Raw genomic sequence first — 14669 nt, forward strand, 5'->3', positions numbered from 1 at the left:
AATGTTTCATGTTCTTTGATTTCATGACAGCTCTGATGGGATGTACCTTTGTATGTATAAACGTATAGAATATTTTTATATAATACAGAGGATTATATGTGAGTTGCTTAGAGATGTTGTGGTTGGTTGTACTCTTAAAATAAGTGCTCCTGCTTTATGGCGGTATAAACCAGGAGACATCTTCTGCCTCTTCCAGTTTCATCCTTGAGTGACATGTTGCATTTCCAGTCACCCCCTCCTACTCGGCGTTGCTTTAACAGTTCACCTGCTTTGAATGAAAACAAGATTTTCATATGTAAACAGCAAACTGTTTCCATTTGCTAAGAACATACATGTGTTGACAGTTACATTAAAGTGTAAATTTCATAATGGCTGTGTTCATTTCCTGAAACCCAATTATCTTTCTCTCTCTTTTTTTCTTTTTTTACTCTGGATGGACACTGGATAAAAGATCTTTTTCATTTGTTATTAGTTTTAACATGTGGGTAGAAAAGTTGGGTACTTGTGAGTTATCCGGGCTGCCGATTTTGTCCTTAAGTTTGGTTAACTTAAGGACTCCCGACCGACGCGATGCCCACGATTTAGCTCCAAATCGGGGGCATCGCGTCGGTCGTGGCCGTTATAAGGGGCCGCGACGCGATGCCCACGATTTCCCATAGACAGTAATGTTAAAAGACGCGATGGACCCGATTTCCCATAGACAGCAATGTTAAAATAAAATTACAATGTGAAATTGGCCAATATGTTTTTAAAAAAAATGTTTCATGGCCCCCCACCACCGTTAACGCCACCCCGCTATTGACGCCAACCCGAAGCGTGGCGAGCGGCGGCGGTACGCGTCCTCCGACCTTTTCATGCCCTACTATCCACTAGGGCGTGGAGTAAGAATAGAATAGTGTGGCGAGCGCAGCGAGCCACCGAGCCCGAAGCGTGGCGAGCGCAGCGGACACCTGTGAAGCCCGCAAGGGCACGCGGATACCTGTGAAGGTGTCCGCGTCCCCTCGCGGGGCTCGCTGCGCTCGCCACGCTTCGGGCTCGGTGGCTCGCTGCGCTCGCCACACTATTCTATTCTCACTCCACGCCCTAGTGGATAGTAGGGCATGAAAAGGTCGGAGGACGCGTACCGCCGCCCCTCGCGGGCTCGCTGCGCTCGCCACGCTTCGGGTTGGCGTCAATAGCGGGGTGGCGTTAACGGTGGTGGGGGGCCATGAAACATTTTTTTTTAAAACATATTGGCCAATTTCACATTGTAATTTTATTTTAACATTGCTGTCTATGGGAAATCGGGTCCATCGCGTCTTTTAACATTACTGTCTATGGGAAATCGTGTCGGAAATCGGGTCCATCGCGTCTTTTAACATTACTGTCTATGGGAAATCGTGGGCATCGCGTCGCGGCTCCTTATAACGGCCACGACCGACGCGATGCCCCCGATTTCGGGCGCGATGAAAAAATCGGCAGCCCGGATAACTCACAAGTACCAAAAGTTGTAATTGGAGGTTTAAGCCACTGGTGTCCCTGTGAGTTGTGCTGGTGGTTCTGATCATACATTATTCTCCTTATGGTCACATTTATTATTTTGCTCAAAAAGAGATAAAATTGAGCAAAATAAAGTGACAGCCAATCAGCTTCTGGTTTAAATTTTAAAGATTGTGTTTGAAAATGACAGATAGGAGCTGATTAGTTGGTACTTTATCTCTCACAATTTCATCTCTTTTGTCACGCTTTGATAAATACCCACCATAGTGTTGCAACCATTCGCTAGAAGTTATATATATATCTTATATACAAGGATAATGACCTGCAGACCTTATTGGCAATGATGGAACAAGGAGGATTTGCATGGATTAATTGCCCGGTTACTGCATATCGTTGTTGCAGGGGTTGGGATTGTTTGGTCGACTATAAGATGGTCGACAGTCATTAGGTAGACACCGTTGGGTCAACATATAGGAAGGTCGACAGGGGTCTAGGTTGACATGGGTCAAGGTCGACAGGGGTCTAGGTAGACTAGGGCGACATGGGCCTAGGTCGACACATGCGTTAAGTCGACATGGGTTAGGTCGACGGTGAAAAGGTCTTTTAAGTGTAACGCATCCCCTCACTTTGCTCGCTTTACTCGCGATGCTTCGGGCACGGGGCCTTGCTACGCTTGGCGCACTATTTTATATTCCCACCACGCTCTAGTGGATGGTAAGGCATGAAATACAGCATGTTGGCTCAAAAAACAGTCAAAAAACCAATGTCGACCTTTTGACCGTCGACCTATCCCATGTCGACCTGAAGCATGTGTCGATCTAGACCAATTTCGACCTAGTCCCTTGTCAACCTAGACTCCTGTTGACCTTGACCCAAGTCAACCTATACCCCTATTGACCTTCCTGTATGTTGCCCCAAAGGTGTTGACCTTATATTACCACTGTGCTGATGATGTACGCAAAGTTTTGCTGTGGGAAAATTTAGCGAATGAAACTTTGCGATAAAATGTTTGCTCCAGTCAGAAGTTCAAGGTAGTGGTTCTCTTTCAGTAAAGCTATTGGGGTGCATTCATGAGAAATGATGAAATTGAATCATTCAGTAATATAAATAAGCAGATTTTTAAAAAGGCATCAAGTATTATTGAAGGCAATATTAATTTTAGTATGATACATATGAGGATATTCCTGAAAACTGGTGCAATAAAAGCTTATTACATTCTTTCTGACATGGTTTATAATATGGGAATTATAGACCTTTTTTTCTGTTCTAAGCTTTTCAGAAAGATCCCAAACTGTCCTCAGGCGCCTAAGGAATTATGTTGCTTGGCCTATACCATAACTTAACCTTAAGTGCCTAGAAATAACTCACACAAGACACCATAACCTGAAATAACGACTCGGACAACAATAACTTAAGTTTAAACTGGTCATGATATTTATTGAAGTGGTATGACCCTTATTTGTCTAAAGCAGTGGTTCCCAACCTGGGGTACTAGTACCCCTGGGGGTACTCTGCAGACCAGTTGGGGGTACTTGAAAATAATATTGGTAATGGCGGAAAAAGTCTCCAGGATAAGTCTCCCACTGCCATGGAGACGAATCATGTTACATCACTTCCGGTTCTGTCTGCATCGTCATTAGCGTCTTCTCATGTGTTTGCCTGATCAGCAATCCACTGGGAGCTACCTGCGCTGCCACAGGTGGAGGAAGCAGTGGCATTAATCTTACAGGTGTTAGCAGGAACCCTGGAGACAGTACACAGCCAGCGGCCAGACACAGAGGGACTCAATTCCTGACCACACACTACTCCTTTAATATAAGGACACACATACCGCTCACTTCCACTCAACTTGTAAGTACTGTGGATAGTTCAAATTGAGAGGAGGGGGTACTTATAAATGAAAAGCTTAATCAAGGGGTATGGGAGAGAAAAAAGGTTGGGAACCACTGGTCTAAAGGGATGGCCAAGAAAAACACTTGAGGCCAGCACCAGTCAAAGGTGTATGTCAATGGTAGCAACTGCAACTCTTCAATCCAACAAAAACACCCCCTACATAAGGTACAGCCTGCACTGTGACTGACTTACCGCCCCTTCTATGGTATGGCGCGGACACCCCCCGCCGAGTCGGGACTCGCCCACCCAGTGGCGTAACTATATAATTTGCGCCCCCCGCCAAAAAAATTTCGGCGCCCCCATACCTGACAGCCGCATCTGCGGTCACTGTCCCGTCCAGTCTCCCTCAGCTCCGCTGCGCTGCTCCAGTCTCCGCTGCGCTGCTGCCCGGCCGCATCTGTGGTCACTGTCCCGTCACTCGCTCCCGGCGCCGGCTGATAATGAAAAGTGACTCTTAGAAAATGGCTGCCAAAACTGTCTGCAATACGGGGGCAGCCATTTTCTAAGTGTCACTTTTCATTATCAGCAGGAGCCGGCGCCGGGAGCGAGTGACAGGACAGTGACCGAAGATACGGCCGGGCAGCAGCGCAGCGGGTAACTATAGCACCGCAGCCCCCCCGGCGCCCATAGTTACTCTGCGCCTCCCCGCGGGCTGCGGAGGCTTAGTTACGCCACTGCGCCCACCATCCTAGCAAAGGGGGGCAATACCGCACGGCGACCGCCTGACTGCTGGCCGAGAGCGCCTTCTCGCCGATTTATAATTAAAGTTATTGAATCAAATTGGTTGGGCAGCCCATAAGCCAGGTAGCACAGGATTGTAAAAAAGGGAAGGGAGGGCGGGGATCCAGACTCAAAGAGGAAGTACTTCCTCCCAACTTGCCCCTATATACCCCTCTTTAAGCTACCTCCCCTAAGCTACCTGATTGGCCCATCCACCTACCTCTGACTGCCTGAGGTTTTTCCTACAGCACCTTACTTTCTGCAATAACTTTATTTACAACCCACAAATTCCCAGCCTCTTAAATACACTCGAGCCTATGCAGCCCTCGTTCTATCATATTCTGCTACTTCGTTTGTTATTCCCCTTGCTTAATGTTCATAGAATGCTTCTATTTTGCATGCATAGGAGTAATAGAAAGTCCTTGGCACCTAGTCAGATATTTATTAGAGGCTATTTGTGGCATCGCATATGATATCTAGTAGATGACATAATGTCTACATATGCCAGGAAGTTTATAGAACATAATGCCTACTGTAAGTGAGCATGGTCTGTTGTTTCATGACTCATGGTATAATCTCTCAGGTACATGAGATGCAGTGTACTGTACTGTATGTGAGCTGCTTAAGGTGCCCATACACACACTGATTTTCCGGGTGCGATGTGTGCTATGAGATGCGCGCTCCCGCTGCAACTCATCGTACAGTACAAAAAGTATGTGCTGCACATACTTTTTGTACTGTGTTTTGATCACATCGCATCGCAACTGCGATGCGATGCGATTTAGCACAAAAAGTACCGGGAAATCGGTGCGTGTATGGGCACCTTTACACTGGGAATGTACAGAAAGGTGAAAACTTGAACTCAGATGAGAAGAGAACACCTTGTGAAGTCTAGAAAGGGATGCATGCTCTCCTGTTGATTTTAGACCTCATATTTCCTTACAAGGTTGTGATTAGATGCATGAGTTATGTATGGCGTATTTAGCCTCGGGTGACATTTTTCTGCAAACTAAAAGACCATGCAAGAGACATGATGGAGACAGGAAATATTTATGGTCATGTACCCCTGACTAATGTCTACACTCGCCATGGATGACGCAGATCCACAGATATTATCTAAGAAAATGCAATATTTAACTGGAAATTACCAGGTCCTAGGTGTAAACCTGTTACTGATTGCTTTTCTGGATTTTAATTTGATTTTTGCCTCAATATGGCTGCACTGAGTGGCAAAGAAGGTATTCCGTTCAGAGTAGAAGATGCTTTTGATTAAATAGGCATTTATTAAAATTACAGCTGGCTTACCATTTGCACTAATATTCTTTGAAATCATGGCTTAACCAGCTTTACACATGCAGATGAAGCTGTCTGTAATCACACTTCTAGGATTTGATGCATAGTAAATATCTAATTACATCTGCACACATTGGTGTTAGGTTTATGATGGCCTAGTTTTAATGTATGTCTGTTTGAGGGTAACTTTTAGCACTAAATAAAATTAAAATGTGTTCCTATCTATACACAAATTATGGATAAAAAAAGAAAGCTGGCAACTTGTGTTGTGATGTTAGTGGAAAGCCTCATACAGTACACACAAGAAGACTAGAGGCACTGCTTATATAGTTAATTGTATCGGCAGTGCCACTGGTCCAACTAGATAGTGTGTGCACACTGGCCAATATCGGTTACCGAAATAGTTCAATGACATCACTCACAGCCACTGAACATGCATATCATTGGCTACATAGCAAAAATTGCACTGTATGTTCCGAAGACAAAGGGGGGGTAGGGGGATTCGATGGGTTGTTAATGATATTGAGTGTACACACTACATGTTTTCTAAAAGATATTGCTCAGAAATTGTGCAGTGTGTATGGGCTTAATATTCTCATAAGGCTGACTCTGCAATTCTGTTTTTACACTGTGCCGTGATCCACAGGGGAAAAATAAGAACTGTGCCAAAACCTCTGAAAAACATTCCCCTGACTTATGGAAATGTCTATTCTCAATCAAGTGCAGATTCAGGTTCACATTTTAGTTTCATGTTTTACAAGGGTTCATCAGATACAGGTGCGCAGTATACACAGTTGTTTTTGTTGAGGTCCTGTAAGCTTGTACTTTATCTCTCCACTGGTTTTTTGTTTGGCTGTGATTCACATTTTACCTCAACTTTAACAGACTCTCTGCAAAGCATCTTAGTCCTAAACTCAAGGAATAACCTTAAGGGGTTTATTAATATCTATCAACTTTTATGCTGGTCCTAGCATCCCAAAGGAAAGTACATGTGAAAAGGGGGAATGGTCCCGTGAACATTAGACCGTGCCTACCCTCTGTACAACATTTTGATAGCGTGACCAAGTATCTATTTATCACCATGCTCGAAAGAGTTCTTGTAATACAGGACTGTCTCGCCAAAATTGAACAGCTGAGAGGTATATGTATGTATGTATGTATGTATATATATATATATATATATATATATATATATATATATTAGGAAGCCCGCTCAAAGAAAAAGCTTTGAAAACTAGTCTGCTAATTCTTTGTTTGTGCATGTGTGAGAAAGAGATGTAGTTTCACTGTCTGCCAGCAGATGGCAGTGTATCGGAGACTCACGGACACTAGACATATATATATATATATAATATATATATATATATATATATATATATATATATATATGCTGCCAATCACATTTCACAATATTTTTATTTCTCAGAAGTAGAAGAGATGGAAAAATACCACCTCCAATGTTTAATATAAGATGACAGTAGGGTCCAAGAGGAGGTTTTGCTAGGGTGTGGCGGTGCTTTGAAAACAATTTCAGATGCCAATCACCATTTGCTGATTTAGGATGCAGTATTTCAGGGTGTGTTATTATGTATGCAGCAGAGATATCCTGGCTGGACACTGAATAGCTGACTTTCCCCTGTTTCAGAGGTCACATGAATTTTGAATTGCATTCCCAAGTGCTGAATCATAGTGAGTGAGATGCACAATCAAATATTTCATGTATGGACGGAAATGTAGTCCGGGTTTCTTTGAATGAGTTTATACACTCCATCCCGGAAATCCCAGCTGTGTATATCAAAACAATATTTTAAGTGACTAATGCAGGCAAGACAGGATTAAGATTTTTTTTTTTTTAATGTTAGGAAAGTTGTGGTTACTCCTGTGAAAGTACATGTAAGACCGTAGCATTATCTCATACAAAAAAAAAAACATTCAGCACCACAAAGTAGTGGATAGGTAATTTCAATCTGCAGTATTGCTGGTACAAATTGCACAATATGTTGCTAAGGCAAACACATATCTGTGATATTTAAGATGTGCAACTTCTGCCCTTGGAGAAGTCACACGCAATCTCCACATAAGCAGCCTCGGACCTTTCATGGCGCAGCATCACATGCGATATATATCGTATGTGGTCCTTTTGCATGTGATATGTATCACATTCAAACCTAGCCAAGCCTGCCTGACTTTGCTATGACCCGACATACCTCTCCTGCAGCCAGTGCGACTCGCAGCCTCCGATGCACATGGGACCGCGCATCCGACCTGATGTCAACCACATGCGATTTGGATTCTTTTTCAGGGGCAGTTGAAAATTTGGATTTTTAGCTGCTATAAATGTTTTTTTTTTTACCTTATACTTTCCTATTAAATTGAAATTTTAGTAGTAGATTGCTTAAAATGTACAATATGACATCAGATGAATCTAGTAAAAAAACTAAATCCATCAAACAGCACTTTTTTTTTTGTAAATCCAGCACACACAATTAGCACAGATAGCCCTGTGTTTTACTAACAGATAGTCACTGCTCAGCACAGAACTCAACAGAACTGTACTGACTCATGTGAGAGGCAACATTTCTTTATTAATAAAATGCAATTCCATTACATACCATTTCATTATTTTGTGCATGTTTGTGAACTGGTAATGAGGTAACCCTGCATGTCACCCTGACAATCACCTCCGGTATCATCCATCTTATCAGGTAAAAGTGGAAGACAGATTCAATGAATTAGCCAGGGATGCCTGATGAATATAAAAGGGAGTGGGTTCCAGGAATTACAGTAATTGTATGTATCCATTGTAAACAGGGAAGGGAAATATTAAAAAGGAAAATCAAATTGTCAACAACCTGTGGAGTAGCAAACAAGGGCATTCAGTTCACAGTGGGGTGGAAGAACATGTCCTCTCCTCACTTTCATTATACTGGGTAACCAGGAGGGGTTTGGAATGCAGGAATTTCCTTCTTAGCTCTAGTTTATGCAAAATAAAACTCAGCAGGGGGTGAGAATAACATGAAAGCAATTGTGTGCAGGCATGTAGTAGGTACTCACCATACTTATGATAAAATACTGCCGGATATCTCTTTACTATTTTACTAAAAAAAATGTAAAAAATGATAGTTGGTTGTACGCGGAGTTCCATGTTATTTTAACAACCATCCTCATAGAACTCTAATCAGGCACCAATACTGATCAGGCAGTGATATTGATGCTAAACACAGATACGTTAGTCATGCAGTTTATTTTATGTGTGCATAATTTAGTCACTGTCATTATTTTTTATTTATTTTATTTAAAGATGCCATTGGCTATTCTCCCTCTGTGGGGGTCCACGACCCCCATAGAGGGAGAATAGAATAGGTGGCTCGCCACCGTGCCCGCAGCGTGGCGAGCGCAGCGAGCCTGCAAGGTGCTTTGTTGCGCTTGCCCCGCTGTCTGAGTCCGGACAGTCGGGATCCTGACATCGGGCTAATGACTGTCGGGACCATATACCACACCTGGTTCTAAAATACCAAATGTATCCTGTATGGACAAAGTGCTGGACCTATAGTTCTCATGAGGTTTCTAAAGAAAGATGACATCCCTGCTGTGGTCAGCGTATACCAGAGAGTGCCTTGTCAGTCTGGTTTTGTGCTTAGAGGTCATGCTGTTCCTATTATTTGTACTGTAATCAAAGCTGCTGAGAGGCAGAATATTGGACATTTTTTATTTTTGCAACATAGTACTGCAACATATGATTTAGTATATCTGAATATAATAGTCACTAGCTCTTTAATAAAACATCTAGAACTGAATGAAATTACAACCTGGTCTATCGACAACTAATTGGGATGGCAATTTAACTGGTTCTATCTATCTATCTATCTATCTATCTATCTATCTATCTATCTATCTATCTATCTATCTATCTATCCATCTATCTATTGTGTTTACATACTGAAGGGGAATTCAGTTAGTGGAGCAGAAAAATTGAAAGCGAGTTCACTTTTTTCCCCGGACTATCCTATTAGGTCGGCCCCCTTCCCCCCAAAAAAAATTTTTGGACAAGAAACACTTCAGTAGAAACCTGTTTTTGTGAGAAACAGGACGAAGCAGGGCTATTTTGGGGGATCTGTTTTGCCTGACTGAGGCAGGAGAAACGGCAGCACACGCCCGATTATTGGGGATAACTTAATAGGCAGGTGGAAAAGAAATTTCCTGAGAAAACATCTTGGGTAATTGAATCCCCCACCCCTGTATTTGGATTGCTTCAAGATATGAAAACATGTGTGTGGTTCTTCCTTCATCATTAATTTTAAATCCAAAGGGTATTTTATAGATTTTTAACCACGACAATAATAACATACAAAACAAAATGATTTTGCATGTAATATTGTTGCCATTTTAAATCCAGCCCTAGTAAATATAACCCTTATTATGCTGTCAAAAATGGAATATTCAATATATTCATGCTGCTGTAAACTGTCTAAACTGGACTTTATACACTTTCTGGTTTAATGAAGGAGAAATCCTTTTGTAGTTGCAAATAATAGCTAATCAAAACACTTCCTTTCTAGACATAACGCAAGCATTTATCTAATGCTCCTTTCCCACTGCAGCCTTAAAACGGTATATTGCCGATTTTTGAGGGCAAAATACCGTTTAAGGCTGCAGTGGGAAAGCGCAAGAGTTGAAATACTGTTTAAAGTTAAACGGTATTTCAACCCGTTTCCAAAGCAGAGTTTTACACGGTAATCTACCGTTTAAGAGGAAATGGGAATGCATCTTAAACGGTAGAGATGATGGCTGATTTTTTCAGCCATCATCTCCGTGTGTGTACGCTGCCGGGCTGAAAGATTAACCACTTTCAGCCCGGCGGTACGCCCCGCTGCCACCCCCCCCCCCTCCTGTTATACTCACTTGTCCACGCTGCCCCGCTGTGTCCGGCTGGCTGCTGCTGCGGCTGGATGCCGTTAGCGACGCTGGTCCGGCCACATGCCCCGCCTCCCTCCGTCCTGCTCCACACGGAGCAGCACTGTCCACCAATGGTTTTTTTTGTAAGCCAGTAATATATAGATTGCTGGCACATGCCAGCAATCTATATATTTCTGGAACCACTGGGCACCAATGACAATCCTAAGCCAGTAATATATAGATTGCTGGCACATGCCAGCAATCTATATATTTCTGGAACCACTGGGCACCAATGACAATCCTAAGCCAGTAATATATAGATTGCTGGCACATGCCAGCAATCTATATATTTCTGGAACCACTGGGCACCAATGACAATCATAAGCCAGTAATATATAGATTGCTGGCACATGCCAGCAATCTATATATTGCAGGCACCACTGGGCACCAATGATTTAGTTATTAGGCAGTAATATATACATAGCTGGCACTGGCCAGCAATGTATATATTACTGTCCACCATGGGTTAAATTGAGCCGACACATAGCACAAATGTCGACGGCTGCGGGATTTGTACGCACCACTGGCCCCTCCCCCACCTTTTATTATGTGAAAACAACTGTGGGTGTGCACCTTTTTATCCCTGAAAAGCCCATTAAAGTCACAGGCACTCATTTGTGCTGTAAAAACGTTTTGAAGAGCTAAAACGTTTTACCTGCAATGGGAATGGTACTTAAATGGCATTTAAAACTGTAATCTGCTGCAGTGGGAATGCTAAATACCGTTTAAGATTACCTGTAAGTTAAAACGGGTCTGCAGTGGGAAAGCAGCATCACTTATCCATACATTGCTGTTGTGGTTTCCTGCACTTATCCAGAGTCACTAAAGTTTTGAGGCACTCTAGAAGGAATACCAGCCCCACTCTGAGGTAGATAGACAGTCAATAAGTTGTCAATATATGCTCAACGTGCATTAGGTTGACAGGTATAAAAGGTCGATTATGTATGAAAAGGTGGACGTGAAAGTGGTTGACACATAAAAATGTTTTACACAAGTTTTGTTTTTTTTCCTTTCCAAATCAAACGTGTACCAATCGCCAGCTCTCCTATAAGGGAGTGTTATAACTGTGGCAAGGCATGCTGGGAATTGTAGTTTCACAACATCTGGGGGGCCGCAGTTTGAGGACCCATGGCATAGTGTATGGGGGCCTGTTATTGATAGTAAAATGCATGGAAATGTTTATGTGGAAAAAAAATATTATTAAAACCAGACATGGCATATGTCTAAATTTTTTGTGTGATTTTTATAGGTTTCAATAAAAGTATACAAAAATAAACATTTATTATGCAAGGGTATCTGTATGGATTTTTCTATGTGTTATTTTGAACACTACATATAAATAAAAAATATATAGATTATAAAATTATAGTTATCGCTGAACTCATGGCTACACAAATTTCAAACACATACGTTCAATACTGTTTTTAGTATCATGAACTATGTGGTTGACATTTTTTTTTTTAACATGCATAAGTAGTGACAAAGCACGAGGTTTTAATGTTTATCCCAGAGTTTAATAGAATCCCAAGTGGATATGGGGTTCCATTTATAGATACATTGACATTTATTATATAAGTGCAGAAATGCACCCACTTAAAACCCGTCATCTCATAGCATTGTGTTTTTGTAAAACGATGCATGTGCAAACCAAATATTAAAACAAATATAAACTCTCTGTTTGCACATATGTTTAATAGGCAGTTCCCAAGTTGCATACATGTTGTCTATAGGCACTGCATAGATGTATATGTAGATGTATATATATATAATATATCGAGCTACATTCATTGGAGGTTTTAGCAAAGTGCTAAAATGATCCATTAGTTTAAAAAATAAATATGGGAGCATGTCCCTCCTCTCAAATCTCCTCAGTCAGACTCAGAACCAGTGCTAGATAGCCTGGGCTGATTCCCACTAAAACAGGAGGACAGTGATAAATAATAGGGATAGCCAGCGTTTGTTTCCGCTAATAACAGGATAATCTTGCAGCATAAAGACCTCCTTAGAAAGCCTAGTGACGGTATGGGGTCACTGTTGTGGGAAGTCAAAAAGAAAACCATCTTCTCCCATTCCACCAGTCCTGTTTTGATAGGATCTTGTCTTTTCTTGAACTGCTTGGATTTATGGGTACCTGGGTAGTGAGGAATATCGGGACTCCTAGAGTGGTAGTGTTTCTACCTAGGTGTTCTAGAGTAGCAATAAGTGATCCATAAGATCCTGTTCAGTTAAAGTAATAAATTACACATCAATAGAGAGTTCCCTTGGTGTCCTTATACTTTTAACACAATGAAATGGAAATCTAACAGCATCCAATTATGAGCACAAATAGGTAGGATAGGAAATAATTGTATTTTTACATACATAATGATGGTAAATAGAACTAGTATATACAAAAAGCACTTGGTGGGCTTTCCATTGTTGTTTGTTTGTTTGTTTGTTTGTTTGTTTGATTTGTATTGAAGGGGATGTGACACCAGGGTGCTACCCTTGCTGCTGGGCTGAAAGTGCAGGTTACACAAATTCTGGTTCTTAGCTGTATTATACTGTACATTATACACAGTATAATATGTTTTGGACTGTATATTGTTTTTGTCATAATATCCTAAGGTTTTTTACTAGCATTTACATTAAAACCAAGAATAATAATCAACAATTAGCTTTTTGTCTGTCTTAATGCATCTTACAACAATGTCTGTGGTAGAAGTGTGGATTTGCCCATTTGATTTAGAACTTTCACTAAGTAATACTTCTTGTATTAATAGTGTTCCTGGTAAAATATGATGCAGGTTATGGGCCAAGGTTGTGGGGGACATGCGGAAAGGGTGTGTCCTGATAGGGAGGGAGGTGCCCCCATTGTTGTCATTATTGATGGGGTGTGCCCAGTACCTATGTAAGTGCATGGCTCCCCAAGCTTTATCTTTAATGTGAATGGATGCTGTGCGTGTCCGCACGTCATCTATTCCTGCGGTGCCAACAGGGCGTGGCGCCATCGGACAGGGCATGGCGTCATCCTAAAACAGCCTAGCGTGAACACTAATTAATATGTTTGGTATATTTTTTTGACAAATATTTGGCAACTTCACCTTGACTTAACATAGGGCTGACTTTAGTTACAGGATTAAGAATGTATCTTTATTCTAATAAAGGGCCTGTTTCATCTTTGTTAGCAAAGCAAGAAAGCAAGCAACGGGCAAAATCATGTTGCACTGCAGGTGGGGCAGATGTAACATGTGCAGAGAAAGTCAGAACTATGTGGGTTATAAAGATTTCAGTTTAGGGTAAAAACTGGCTGTTTTTGCATGTAGCCGACAATTATTAGACTACTTTATGTTTACACCTCAATTTAGATTTTCATTACATTTTGCCCCAAACTTTCAAAGTAATTTCGTTTTTCACTGAAAATCTCACATAGTTATTTAAAGGCACCTTACCTTTATAAGAACACCCAGGGACAGCGCTGTGGCCTGCAATATATACTATATAAAACATAATTTCAATAATACATTGCAGTGCCCACATATTCTGTAATGAGGCAGACATACTGTATACTGTACAGCAAAAAAGCAGCTCTTTCCCAGAATGACTTACCCATGGGACAGCCTCTAATGTATGCAAGCGATCTCATTTATTTTTCATGCCTCATTTTGTTATATGCAGAACAGAAATTAAGGGATTTTTTTATGTTTGGTCAAAAGTCCTAGAAGATACTAATTTCTACCATCCTTTACATTTTATTAGTCAGTTTGTTACTGTACCATTCAGTGCAATTTTTAGATATATTTTTATATATACATTGTGTTTGTGTGTTTGTGTGTGAGTGTGTGTCTCAGCTTTTGTAAAACTAAAAGACCCAGTATTTCTTGCCACAGTTTAGCAGTTTAGATATTCGGGAGTTCTGGGACTTTTAGTTTCACAACAGCTTGAGAGCCACAGGTTGCCTATGCCTGGTTTAGGTGCACATACTGTACAAGCCTATGTTCCCATTAAAAAAATTACTGGTGATATTTGATGAACTACCGACTACTGACATTCACTTGACAGATTGGTAACCATGTATTTTTCTTTTTACAGATGACGGAGGGGCGGCGATGTCAAGTTCACCTCCTAGATGACAGGAAGTTAGAGCTTCTTGTACAGGTAACTGGAAATAACACATTTATTATTATTACTACCAGTTATTTATATATCGCACACATATTTTGCAGCCCTTTACAGAGAATATTTGGTTGTGCACATCATTGAATATACATACCTCTGGGAGAATATACAAACCCCATACAGGCCCTTATTTAGATCTGTTTGGATCCATTTGGAAAATGGGCAAAACC

General features: G+C 41.3%; 1 protein-coding gene across 5 annotated transcripts in view; it reads left to right on the forward strand.

Moving 5' to 3' along the window:
• Positions 1–14669, forward strand: part of FRMD4A (FERM domain containing 4A) — a 432053-nt gene that overhangs the window by 239775 nt on the left and 177609 nt on the right. For all 5 annotated transcript variants that reach the window (XM_083183113.1, XM_083183112.1, XM_083183111.1 and 2 more), the window contains exon 2: positions 14413–14478. In XM_083183113.1, the coding sequence (XP_083039239.1) occupies positions 14413–14478 (66 nt within the window). The remainder of the gene's footprint in view (positions 1–14412; positions 14479–14669) is intronic.

This window comes from Crinia signifera, chromosome 4, assembly GCF_055691185.1.
Source record: "Crinia signifera chromosome 4, ASM5569118v1, whole genome shotgun sequence".
Lineage (NCBI taxonomy): Eukaryota > Metazoa > Chordata > Amphibia > Anura > Myobatrachidae > Crinia > Crinia signifera.